At 31.0% G+C, this 14,419-nt stretch overlaps 1 protein-coding gene across 1 annotated transcript; it reads left to right on the top strand.

Annotated features, from left to right (window-relative positions):
• The first annotated feature begins 545 nt into the window (after positions 1-545).
• LOC111628400 lies at positions 546-11,200 on the top strand. The gene is made up of 3 exons (XM_023372178.1): positions 546-715; positions 2,435-2,575; positions 10,939-11,200. The coding sequence occupies exons 1-3, from the start codon at positions 581-583 to the stop codon at positions 11,002-11,004; spliced, it is 342 nt and encodes a 113-aa protein (XP_023227946.1). The 5' UTR covers positions 546-580; the 3' UTR covers positions 11,005-11,200.
• The last annotated feature ends 3,219 nt before the right edge of the window (positions 11,201-14,419 follow it).

The raw sequence follows: 14,419 nt of genomic DNA, 5'->3' as shown, positions 1-14,419 counted from the left end.
CTTTGATTACAAGCGTGTTATATGTAACGTTGCAATTAAATATTGATACATAACGTTGAAATGACATTAAAATTTCGATATTAAGTCAGTTCTTATAATATATTGAGGAAATTTTCCGTATATTTACGAATACTCACCAAATTCTGCGTGCGCTTTTGATCCATTTAGGTAATCTGACAAGTCTGGATGATCAACGATTTGACATCGTTATTGACAGATGTGTCTCGACATCGTGTATTTAACACCGTTTCGATAATAATTTCTATGTTTTAATCGACCATTCGATAATCGAGACAATGCGTGGCTTGCATATCGCACATAACATTACGTTTTACAAATGAACCGAACAGCTTTCCGCCATTTTGGTTGCTAAGCGGGAAAGGAAAAGGAAACAATCCCGCATCTTATTCATTTAAAAAATTTTTTAATTATTTCCTAACATTACTTCAATTTTAATCACCGATAAATTGTAACTCGATTTAAAAATTGGTACTCGTAAATTGTTTTTGCCTTTTACTCTGAACGTAATTTTTGGCTTATGGTATAAAACGTGCTCGTCGGCTGCCGTATTAATGCCAAGATGGCCAATGATCATATCTACGAGGATCGAGCAGAGCAAGAGAGAATTAAAAAAAGGGCAGAATTAAAAGCCAAGTTACGAAGAGAATATATGAAGAAGGCTACCGATCCTCATCGCCCCATTGGCGGAGTATTGGTAAAAATTACACCCAAGTCTTGTTCGTTTAAATATGTAATCGCTGCTGTGAGGGAGAATGTGTTTACGCCAATCAATTTATTATACCATGAAATTATTAATTGAAGTGCGAGATGTTACTTTTCCGTTCGTTCAGAATTATTCTGTACAGGAGCGAAAGCATCAGAAGAAACTACAGATCCAGATCAGAGCCATATCTACATCTTTAGCCATGAGTCCATCAGTTCCACACCAAGGCCATATCTGGATCCATAGTTCCTCACCAGAGTCATATCTGGATCCTGGATCCTAAATTCCTCCTCACTGGGCCGTATCTGATCCGTACGGGACATTCCAATTTTCAATGCCGATCTCGACGTTCGGTAAAAGTCGTTCCTTTTTTCGACGTTGAAGTTGCGTCGTTGTCGACGCCGACTCGACACGCTTGGCTCTCGACAGATACGTCGACTGTCACTTTCTGACAAATTATGGGTAATTGGTATGACATTTGAATAGAATCCATTTTGCCGAGAATGGAATTATGGGAACTAAACACTTCGTACTCGAAGTTGGAACGTCGTCGGTGATGTCAAATTGTTGGTTTTGACACTCGATGCTCGTTTTGAAAATTGGAATGTCCTGATAGGCATGAGCCAGTTCCCCACCACATATGATCCTCCAAGACTTGTTTCCAGCAGTGTTAAATGATTTGCAAAAAACAAAAGTTTAAAGTAAAAATTAGAATGGTATCCTAAAAGTGTTTAAATTTAATGATTTTATAATAGGGACTATAAATGTTTGTGATGTGAAATATTATCAACATGATATTGCTTACTGACATATATTTAGTGCACAGAGTTGATGCTGCATAGACATCTCATAATAAATAAAATGAACTTGTTTAATGTATGGGTTATAATTTTTGTAAAAATTCACAAAAAACCTTTCAAAGCAATAATATATTAGTGTCTTCTCTATGCTCTTCAAAAAATAACATTCTCTCGGCAGAGTTGACTGCCATTACATAGGATATAAGATTCTCCTATTAAGCAGTTAAGAGAAACAATTTTTATATGTATTCAGTCAAACTAGAAGAATGTAAGGAAAACTTTGGAGAAAATCTTCTGTATCCATAGTACGTTTTTGATCTTTTTGCTCAGATAGGATAGTACAGGCTTAACATGATGTCAATAAGTTCTGGCAAAGAAAATCTAACATAATAAACATTCAACAATATTTGCTAATATGATTTCATTTACATTAATATTTTTGAGTGAATAGGATGAATAAGCCCAACCAATTCCATAATATAATTACTTTAAAATGAATATAATAAAGCTTAAAAATTCAGCAGTTTAGCTTATACAGTATATGACTTGCTACCACAAAAAAAATTATTTTCTTTAGTTTTAAACTTTAGTATGAGATAGGATCCAAAAATTCTGGGACTTGACTTATGGTGCCTTGTCTTGAATAGTTTAAAATACTGACACACAACTGCCTTCAAAATAATCCTGTTGAGCAACAATACACTTTTGTCGGTGCTCGTACAGTTTCTGGAAGCATTGTTGTAAACCATCTGTGCAACCATCCATGACGACTCCTGTTATTTCTTCCTCATTTGATGACTCAAAATGACATCCCTGCAGATTTATTTACCAGAAGTCAATATAAATTTCATTATTGTTTGTGTATATGACAAATTGTAAATTTTAAAAAATGTATTTTTTTTATTTTCAGTTTGATCCAGCTGTTCAAAGATTTATGTCTATGAATGCTACAGTATATGATCAGTTCAAACCAACAGTAAAGAATTCATTTTTATACTTTGGAATTCTTGGTGCAATGGCTGGTTATGCATATTTGTTGTATAGAGATAGAGTAAGTCATATTTAAAATAATTTTTATATAAAAGTTAATCATTTTTACTTTTCTTATATAAATATTTTCAGATACATGATAATATTTAATGACAAACTTGATCAACAGTTCTCTGAAAACTGTATTTATCGTAAGCCATGGTACACTATTCAAACCTTTAAAATGCATTTTTATTAGTGATGTAACGAATATTCGGTTACTATTCGGTATTCGGCCTATTTTTCACTATTCGGCCGAATACCGAATATTTAATCACTATTCGGCGAATACCGAATACCTAAAAACAGGAGTAAGAAATAACAAAAACACAGTAAATTAATCATTTTAGTATTTATATTTAATGTTATCGGGTTAGTGTTGTTTGTTTATATTTATTTATAACTTATAACATGCACAAAATAAAAAAGAAAATATTAGTCGCATGTATTCGCAATTTATAATTACAAAGATCAGCAGACGTACACACTTATTTGTGTGAGAATCGTTACACATCTGAGGTCTGACCTAGCCTATCCTTTTTAAGCGCTCTTCCCTTTCTCTTTCCTCTATCGCTCTAGTCCACGTATGCATGCATCATAATACACGCTCATGATACTTTCGATTTGTCACTTTTCCATCGTAGATTTCCAATTTTACAATTACGTGACTCATAGCCTAGTGATAACGGAGAAAAGAGACAGATAGGATGACGGTATAAGTCACATTTATGATTTTACAGATTCAAGACAGCTTGGTAGCTCGAATGGCCCCAGGCTTTCGCCCATGCACGCTAAGTTTCTTTCGTTACAAACATTTAGCTTTCCGAAGTCTATGACAACAATTGTTTGACATTGACGGCCGCAAATTTCGCGCCAATAAGCTGCCTCGACTTGTTCGATTATGTTATCAACTCAATTTCATATTTATTTTCACATTTTCACTTCGCGGTCCTTCTCTCTTCTTTTTCCATTATTTACACGTGTAGGTCATTTCATTGTTATCCACATTTGATATCATCTATCACATACAGTACTGCCATTACGCTCCTGTCTGTCTGCTACAACTGTCAAGAATTAACGTGATTGACGAAGTGTAGTGACAGCGGGCCAATAGAGAGCAGGGTCCTTGCCATAATGTGCTTTGCACATTTTCGTACGTGCGTTAATCAAGCCGAATAGTTTGGCCGAATATTCGGCCATGCTCCTGGCTGAATATTCGGTATTTGGCCTGAGGCCGAATATACTATTCGTTGCAACACTAATTTTTATTTTTTAACATTTTTGGTCGTCTTAAATGATAATCTTTGGAACAGAAAGAAACATATTTCAATTTAAAAAGGACGAAAGCTGAAATGTCCTTCAGAACAAGTTGATTTTGAATATTTGTATTTTAGAACAATGAAAATTTAAATTCATGTCGGACTTCTGTGTAGATTAAACTGTACTGTATTTTAAAGGTTTGAGTATTAATACTATGGAAAACTTTGATCAGATTGTAATATTAATTTTTAAATCAAATTTTCATTAAACTGAATGCTAGAAAAATATTAAGTAAAAAATTCTATTAAATGTTTAAGATCAAAAAATATAATTTAGTATGAAACTCACACCAAGTAGGAAGTAGAGTTCACTGTGTGAAGTGTTATTACTAGTTTTTCTTTTTTCTAGTGCTTTCAACAAATATATTTTCGTCATCTTCAGGCTAAATAAAACTTTTTCTTTCGCCTGAAGACAACGAAAATATATTCATTGAAAGCACTAGAAAAAAGAAAAACTAGTAATAACACTTCACACAATGAACTCTACTTCCTACTAAAATCAAAAAAATTACGCATAATTGAAATTTGGATCTGAATGAAAATGAATACATTGTATCAAATAAAGTGATAAAAATTACAAATAAAATGAATTATAAATATTCTAACTTAAAAAATGTTTTAAATATAATTTATTCATTTCTGATTGTTTGATTTTAAAAATTTTAAATTTAAAATAATTCATGTAATTTGTAAGAGAAGTAAAATAGTGATATCTATAGCATTCACAATGGCAGTTGTGGCAGTTGTGCTACTGCAAGAGTGTCTAAGGAAAATATCATAGTTTCTGACTTATCAAATAATAAACAGTTTAATAGAATCTAAATTAATTTCTAAATACAGATAAACTTTAAATGAGGATGATAGAATGATTGCATTAACTGAGGACTGATGTGGTTTGTTAATTATGGACAATGTTTACACATCATGTTTTCTTTGGTATAACTGGGTTCTAAAAAAGATTACTGCTAAACACCATATTGAGAGTTAACTGTAGTAAAATCTTGAGAAATTCTGTTCTTATGTTTTTTTATAATTACTAATAAATTTATTTTGAAAAATAGCATAATTTTGTCTTTGATCATTAATGCTTATTAAAAATTAATTACAGTGATTGAATGTGTATTCCAAAACTCTTTTTTGTTTTTTGGAATCAAATTTTAACTATATATATATATATATATATATGTTATTTGGTATTTGTCATTATCATCTAATCAGAAAATAACTAATAAAGGAGCTAACTGGATTATTACAAAACTAGCAGATGAGCCAGGTGTTGCTTGGACAAAAAGTAACAATAGGAAAGTTTAAGATTATTAAATTATAACCGATCTTACCCATCTTCACCGAGTGCAAGAATTAGGTCCCCCTCTTCAAAGACTAATTAGAAAATTTTTAGATATCTGCTTACCACACTGAGATAACAATAATTAAGACTCACTACAATCACTAACTGGTGCGTAGTACCGCTAAGTGATGAATAATAAACATTTTTGTAACTCTTCCTGGGTTCTTCAGGTTTAATAAATTTGAAAAATAAGCTGGATCTTCCAGAATCATTCATAAATATAAATTCAAGCTTAAAATCGAACATTAAGACAAAGAGTTCAAATAAAGCAAACCTGTGCACATGCGCTTTGCATGTCAACTTTATATACAATGGAACACTAAATATCGTTGAGAATTTTTAGAAGGGTCTAAAAATATGTTCGATTTTCCACATAAATGCAAAAAAGGCATCTAAAATAGTACAGTAGAAGCCAAGTTCTTTGGGGTAATCCTCTCCCCCCACGGTGGGAATTTCAAAAAATCCCTTCTTAATGTGCATTCTCACGGCATACCCTATTAAAATGCAATGAAAAACACAAAAAACCACATCTAAAATAGTATAATAGAAGCAGAGTTCTTCACAGTAAGCCTTAATCCTGTCCCTCTCCCCCACGGGGGAAATTTCAAAAAATCCCTTCTTAGTCTACGTTCTCATGACATACCCTAACTGTATACCAAATTTCAACTTTCAACTCCTAACTGTTTGGGCTCTGTGCTTATTATCATTATCAACCCATCTCAATTATATTATAAAATTAAAAATTAAAATATAGAATTTAATTGAGTTCTATGGAATAATATTTTTAAATGCACTTCAATACTTTATAGTTAAGTATTTTATTATGCATATCGAATAGGGTTTTATGTATATGGATATTTCCCTTGCTATAATAATTTACTCAAGCATTATAATATATGAACACAGCTGAATTCTACTTGCTGAGTTTTTTTCTCTTTATTCAAACGTTTTCAGCCTATTTGGATAGGCCATCCTCAGGTTTTCCGTTATTGTTCCAAAATGGAACCATTCATTCGAATTTTACTTTGATTTGAATTTTTAAATAAATAAAATATGTCCCTATGAGTGCTACAAAAATTAAATAACATATTTTTACATGCATCTAAATCATAATATAACAACTTATAATCTCCAGTTCCTATTTTATGGATTATTGAAACCCATACATTTTTCTATTTTGTATTTCCATGCTGTTGGTAATGTGTTTGCATCCTTTTCATTTAAACATCAGTTCCTCATTTTACTTTTGTATATCTCTATTTTTTCCATTTCCATCGCTATAGACGGTGAGTGCACCGTTCTTATGATCTTCACTTCATCCCACTTAACTATTGCTCCGTCCGCCTGCGCCATGCTTGCCAATATCGTGCTGCTATTAAGTCCTTTATTAACACTGTATTTGTGCTCTTTTACACGCACTGCAAGGTTTCTTCTGGTCACCCCTACATATTCTTTATCGAATCCTATTTGTTGGTTTTCATATGGGATAGTGTACACCCCCCGCTTGCTCTTCCATTTTTATTTTGTCCTTATCGTTCCTTAATAATCTATATATGTTGGGTGCTCGTTTGTAAATTATCTTTGTGTTTTTGTATTTTCCTAGCTCATCCACAGCTTTTCTTGTTTGTTCATTGTATGTGAACTTGTTGAATGCAGTTGTGTTGTTATCTGTTGTAGTTATAAGAAGTTATGGGAAACAAAAAACTACAAGGCCTCTGATTGTGGACGTTTTGTATCCTAAACTCCTTGCTACCTTTTGTATTCTATCCATTTCCTTGTCATGGTCTTGCACATTGGTGCAGTACAAGAAGGCCCTCTTGATAAGTGCCTTAAATGCAGACAGTTTATATCTATACGGGTCCTTCGACCATGAAGGTATGTATAACAGAGCATGTAAAGGTTTCAAATATACTGCCGTTCGTATACTTCCTAGTTTAAACTCCATGTCAATGTCCAAAAAATGGAGGTTTTTTGGCTTTTTTGTTCCAATTTTAGTTTCAAACCATGGTCATTGTTGTTGATTGCATTTAGGAAATCATTAATCCATTGGTCGTCTTTCCAAATTATCAATACATCATCCACGTACCACTTGTATAATATGATGCTTTCGGAAAAATCTTTGAGGATGTTCTTTTCCAATTTTCTTATTACTAGTTCACATAATAGTCCTGATATAGGACTTCCCATTGGGATCACTTTCTTTTGTTTGTATACTATACTATTCCATTGAATTTAAAAAAGGACTGAAAACAAACTAGGTTTGCCAAATCCTGTAGGTTTTCCAAGTATGTCTCTACCTCTTGATTTTGTTGTACCATGAATTCAATTAATTCGCTGTAGCAAGAGGATAGATTTATAGAGGGGTACAGACTCTCAAAATCCATCACTGTTCCTATTTCATCGTTCATTAAATTTAAGTTTTGTATTTCTTTTACTACTTTGGTTGGATCATGAGTCACATAACCATTATCTTCCATTTTTCCTTTTATGTATTCCTTTAATCTTTTTTCCAGTGTGTATGTTGGTGCGTTACATCTTTCTACCACAGGCATTTCCTTATTTTCCTTATTTTCAATAAAGAGAAAAAGCTCAGCAAGTAGAATTCAGATGTGTTCATATATTATAATTAACATTGCCGAGGAGGAGAGAGATAGTTTCAATGGTGGCACCAGCCAACAAATATAGATTTTATAGAAAGATAGCATTGGGAATAGTCAAAAATAGAAGCAAGTTAAAATTTTAAAAAACATGCACGGATCAACAAGTATTTCCGACATCCATATAAAGGATGAGCATCCCTAAAGAATGTGAGACATTAAAAAAGAGGTTCCAAAAAATGTGTTTACACAAATCCATCAAAGTTTTAAACAACAAAATACACGGAATAATGAATGAATTTATTGAATTAGAAAACGAAATTTACCAAGAAAATCCAAATTGGTTGCAAGAAATCAATAACAGAACAGCGAAACTGGCTGACAGGGTACAAACACTTTACAAAAAAGTACAAAAGAAAAATGGATTGGATCTTAAAGAAACAAACTCCAAACAAAAAAGAAAAGGATATAGCACCGTATATCTTATGGGACCATTGTGAGGTTCCAAAATAGGTGAAAGAAATGTTAAAGAATAGGCCTAATTATGTACTGAACAATAGAAACATATGGCAAACCTCAATGGCAGAAATGGAGAGGGGGATGATTGACTTGAGCAATGTAGAGAAAGATTATTTAAGATGGAAAATGATACACGATGAAAAGAAGATACAAAAGATACACAAAAAAGAGCAAACAGAGATAAAATACACAAAAGAATGGTTAAACAAGAATCAATTAGTGTTTACAAAAGCTGATAAAACCAAACAAATGGTTATTATGGAAAGAAAGCGCTACAATGAAGCAATGGAGGAATATATTAAAAAAACAGATTGTGAAATTGTAGATGAAAAGATATTAGCAATCACAGATAAGAAAGTTAAAAAAACTTGAAAAAACACCACTAACGTCGGTCTTAACGTTCCTAAAAAATCACATAACCCCAATCCACAGATGCCTAGAATATTCGCATTTGCAAAAATGCACAAAGAAAATAAGGAAATGCCTGTGGTAGAAAGATGTAACGCACCAACGTACACACTGGAAAAAAGATTAAAGGAATACATAAAAGGAAAAATGGAAGATAATGGTTATGTGACTCATGATCCAACCAAAGTAGTAAAAGAAATACAAAACTTAAATTTAATGAACGATGAAATAGGAACAGTGATGGATTTTGAGAGTCTGTACCCCTCTATAAATCTATCCTCTTGCTACAGCGAATTAATTGAATTCATGGTACAACAAAATCAAGAGGTAGAGACATACTTGGAAAACCTACAGGATTTGGCAAACCTAGTTTGTTTTCAGTCCTTTTTTAAATTCAATGGAATAGTATAGTATACAAACAAAAGAAAGTGATCCCAATGGGAAGTCCTATATCAGGACTATTATGTGAACTAGTAATAAGAAAATTGGAAAAGAACATCCTCAAAGATTTTTCCGAAAGCATCATATTATACAAGTGGTACGTGGATGATGTATTGATAATTTGGAAAGACGACCAATGGATTAATGATTTCCTAAATGCAATCAACAACAATGACCATGGTTTGAAACTAAAATTGGAACAAAAAAGCCAAAAAACCTCCATTTTTTGGACATTGACATGGAGTTTAAACTAGGAAGTATACGAACGGCAGTATATTTGAAACCTTTACATGCTCTGTTATACATACCTTCATGGTCGAAGGACCCGTATAGATATAAACTGTCTGCATTTAAGGCACTTATCAAGAGGGCCTTCTTGTACTGCACCAATGTGCAAGACCATGACAAGGAAATGGATAGAATACAAAAGGTAGCAAGGAGTTTAGGATACAAAACGTCCACAATCAGAGGCCTTGTAGTTTTTTGTTTCCCATAACTTCTTATAACTACAACAGATAACAACACAACTGCATTCAACAAGTTCACATACAATGAACAAACAAGAAAAGCTGTGGATGAGCTAGGAAAATACAAAAACACAAAGATAATTTACAAACGAGCACCCAACATATATAGATTATTAAGGAACGATAAGGACAAAATAAAAATGGAAGAGCAAGCGGGGGGTGTACACTATCCCATATGAAAACCAACAAATAGGATTCGATAAAGAATATGTAGGGGTGACCAGAAGAAACCTTGCAGTGCGTGTAAAAGAGCACAAATACAGTGTTAATAAAGGACTTAATAGCAGCACGATATTGGCAAGCATGGCGCAGGCGGACGGAGCAATAGTTAAGTGGGATGAAGTGAAGATCATAAGAACGGTGCACTCACCGTCTATAGCGATGGAAATGGAAAAAATAGAGATATACAAAAGTAAAATGAGGAACTGATGTTTAAATGAAAAGGATGCAAACACATTACCAACAGCATGGAAATACAAAATAGAAAAATGTATGGGTTTCAATAATCCATAAAATAGGAACTGGAGATTATAAGTTGTTATATTATGATTTAGATGCATGTAAAAATATGTTATTTAATTTTTGTAGCATATATAGGGACATATTTTATTTTATTTATTTTGTTATTATAATTAACATTGCTGAGAAGGAGATAGTTACTCAAGCATATTTAACATTTATCAATACCACTACACCTTACACACTTCTCCACAAAACAGCTCTTATCTGCTTAATTAATGTGATGTCATTATCCCATAACCATTCTTTTACTATCCGCAATGTTTTTCCAAATTTTACTGTCCCTGATATCCTTCCTTCCATCCTTTATGAACAGGGTCAAAAATGTTTGTTTTGATTAAACTAGTTCTGGAAAAGTGTGTAAGATTTGGTATTGGTATATTTGTTTCCAGTTTTTCTACATGTGTTTTTTTTTTATATGTATTTGCATAGAATTTGTTTCAAATGCAGATATCAATAATATATAAATTCAAAAATTTTTATCATTTATGTAATTTATTCTAAAATATTAATAATGTATAAATCTCATAAAATCTGACTAAAATATAAATTTATCTGACTATTCACAAAATTTAAACACAAGAATGGAATGTTAAGCTTATCAAATGTTTTTGTTTTATAAATTTATTATTCTGAAGTATTTTTAATTTTACATATTAATTAAGATAAGCATTAATTTATAAACTATGTATTTATCTTTTTTACAGGAAACATTAGATCAAAAATGTCGAAGAGGTGAGATCCCTTATAAAGACAGAGTGACATTTAAATGAGAGTGCCCATAATACATTGAGAAACTTATTAAAAGTTTTCCATCTTTTATTAGCATAATTTGTAAATAGAAATCTCTAGACTAGCTGTTAATATGTTAGATTGGTGTGGTTAAAAAAAATAATTTGAATAAATAAACTATATGAAGGTACAAACAGAAAATGTTAAATTTATTCCTAAAATTAAAATTATTACTAAGAATTAATTTTAAGCTACACATTATTGTTACATATGATAAAAAATCATTACNAACACAAGAATGGAATGTTAAGCTTATCAAATGTTTTTGTTTTATAAATTTATTATTCTGAAGTATTTTTAATTTTACATATTAATTAAGATAAGCATTAATTTATAAACTATGTATTTATCTTTTTTACAGGAAACATTAGATCAAAAATGTCGAAGAGGTGAGATCCCTTATAAAGACAGAGTGACATTTAAATGAGAGTGCCCATAATACATTGAGAAACTTATTAAAAGTTTTCCATCTTTTATTAGCATAATTTGTAAATAGAAATCTCTAGACTAGCTGTTAATATGTTAGATTGGTGTGGTTAAAAAAAATAATTTGAATAAATAAACTATATGAAGGTACAAACAGAAAATGTTAAATTTATTCCTAAAATTAAAATTATTACTAAGAATTAATTTTAAGCTACACATTATTGTTACATATGATAAAAAATCATTACACCATTAACAAAACGTGTACAAAAAAGTTAAATATTGAAATCTATTACAAAAAAATAAGTCTTCAGAATAATGCATTAGAAGTGAATCTTTTTTGAAGGAAAACTGAATTTTAATTAAAATTTTATTGTGCAACATATGAATATAACAAAAAAAGTTTTGGTAGATTCCTAAATAAATATTTGATAATAAGTGAAATTAAGTTTTTATTTACACATTTAAACAATCACAATTCTATAGTTTTATCTACTTCAATTCAGATATTTTGATTATGTATAAGTTATAATCTTGAAAATCAAATTCTAACATCCTAAACATTAATATTTTAATGTTGCAACAATCCAAAAACTAAACTTTTGTAATAGTAGGATTATTTGAAGTTTTATAGAAAATTCTTGACATGAATTGTTGCAACCTATATGTTAATTCGTAATTACAGCAAATAACTCAGGATATCAACTCAATTTTTATTTCGTAATTCAGTTTCCTGACAAATTGATGATCATCATTATTAAAAGATTGTATCTATATAATTATCTTATGATCTTTGAATATTAAAGGTTTATTTATAGTTTGCAATAAAATGAAAACTGAGAGCTGTAACAATTTTGTAATTCTGAGTCAGTATTTTATTTTAATTAAATAATGGCTCAGAATTAACAAATTTCACTTTTATTTTTGTATATGTTCAGTAACAAAAATAAATTTTGTATTTTTTTAAGATAAAATATTGCATTGGATTGTAGATTTTAATTTTAGCTTTGGTTTTGCTGCATAAAATGAGAATAAATCATGTAATTGATTTTATCATATGTTTTGCCTCCTGTTAGTTGGAAACATTTGAAATTACTAGAAACTGCACTACTAGAATTAACTAGAAACAGTTTAGTAGTTTGATGTACAAATGAAAAAGTATGCTATGAACCCAATGAATACAATGAGAAATATAATTTCTGTGTTCAGATTTTCAAAACATAGTCTAGGTATTTAATGACAGGAAATGGAGATGGGATTGATGGTATCTAATGATGAGATCACTATTATTGCATTTGAATAAAATGAATCACTAAATTGTTTCTAAATGTAGATATTCTTGTGACACACCGTAATTACATAATTTCAATAGCACCATGAATTAATGTGACATATTTATCATCAGCTATCCCAATAAGAGCATAGCTGATAATAAATATGTTGATGATAGTCTGATATACAGTAGAGCGTCGATTTTCCGAATCAATTGGGGACTGGGGTTGTCCGGATAACTGATATTCCGGATAACTGATTTACGTACGAAAAAATAGTTTAACGTATCCGATTTTGAAATTTTTCTCCGTTGCGTGTCGCTTCGCATTGAATTTTTGTCGATGTTAAGCCTAACGAAGACTATTGTATCGTTAAAAATTATTTTTTTATTTTGTACAAACAAAATAAATATATTGAAAAATATAAAAATAATAAAAAATTATACTTCAGATGTTAATTTAGTATCAAAAACGTAAAATATTTGAGTAGCCCAAGACATAGCCTAAGATTGAAGCACCACAGCTCTGGCGAAAATTTAAATTTGCCGACTGGAATTCTTTCGGATGATTGACTTTCGGATATTCGACGCTCTACTGTATTAATTTACTGAGGCGCGCCATTTGTCGAGTGGTTTAAGGTTAATGGCATACGGCAACTTAACACATTGGCTATCCACCAAAGAGTAATGCCTTCCGGCAAACTCTCTAAGGGAAACTGGCCTCAGTTTATATCTTAGACACGTAAATAAAACCCGGGAAACATCTGGTTAGCTCATTGATGGGAGCGCGATATTCTCGTATATAACAGTAAATAGAGTCCAGTTTCCCATAGAAAGTTCTCTTTCGTGTTGCATTGCCTTACCCCATAAAACCAGACCCCTCTTCAGTTAACGAAGCTACTGATAAATCGTTACAACCAAAAGGTTTAAGTAATTTCACGTAAACATAACTCGTAAATGTAAACAGAATTATATAATTATCGCGTGAGACGTATGTTATTAGGTGCCGTCCTCACGTTTACGAATAACAATGAATAAAATACAGTAGACCCCCCTATAACACTGTTGATAATTCCGTGTTATATGAATTACATGTTATACGAGTCACTTAGATTTTACAAATACGAGAGCCGTNTACCGCGCATATTTTTATTTAAATATCTGTTTATATTCTACCGCGCATATTTTTATTTAAATATCTGTTTATATTCTACCGCGCATATTTTTATTTAAATATCTGTTTATATTCTACCGCGCATATTTTTATTTAAATATCTGTTTATATTCTACCGCGCATATTTTTATTTAAATATCTGTTTATATTCTACCGCGCATATTTTTATTTAAATATCTGTTTATATTCTACCGCGCATATTTTTATTTAAATATCTGTTTATATTCTACCGCGCATATTTTTATTTAAATATCTGTTTATATTCTACCGCGCATATTTTTATTTAAATATCTGTTTATATTCTACCGCGCATATTTTTATTTAAATATCTGTTTATATTCTACCGCGCATATTTTTATTTAAATATCTGTTTATATTCTACCGCGCATATTTTTATTTAAATATCTGTTTATATTCTACCGCGCATATTTTTATTTAAATATCTGTTTATATTCTACCGCGCATATTTTTATTTAAATATCTGTTTATATTCTACCGCGCATATTTTTATTTAAATATCTGTTTA

Source organism: Centruroides sculpturatus, unplaced genomic scaffold (assembly GCF_000671375.1).
Source record: "Centruroides sculpturatus isolate CEXI.00-Female unplaced genomic scaffold, Cexi_2.0 scaffold65, whole genome shotgun sequence".
Lineage (NCBI taxonomy): Eukaryota > Metazoa > Arthropoda > Arachnida > Scorpiones > Buthidae > Centruroides > Centruroides sculpturatus.
This window is presented reverse-complemented; position numbering and strand designations above follow the sequence as displayed.

Coding starts and splice junctions, on each gene's coding strand:
- LOC111628400 (XM_023372178.1), top strand. CDS start 581: ATGGCCAATGATCATATCTACGAGGATCGAGCAGAGCAAGAGAGAATT. Junction 716..2,434: donor GCCCCATTGGCGGAGTATTG/GTAAAAATTACA, acceptor TTTTATTTTCAG/TTTGATCCAGCTGTTCAAAG. Junction 2,576..10,938: donor ATTTGTTGTATAGAGATAGA/GTAAGTCATATT, acceptor TCTTTTTTACAG/GAAACATTAGATCAAAAATG.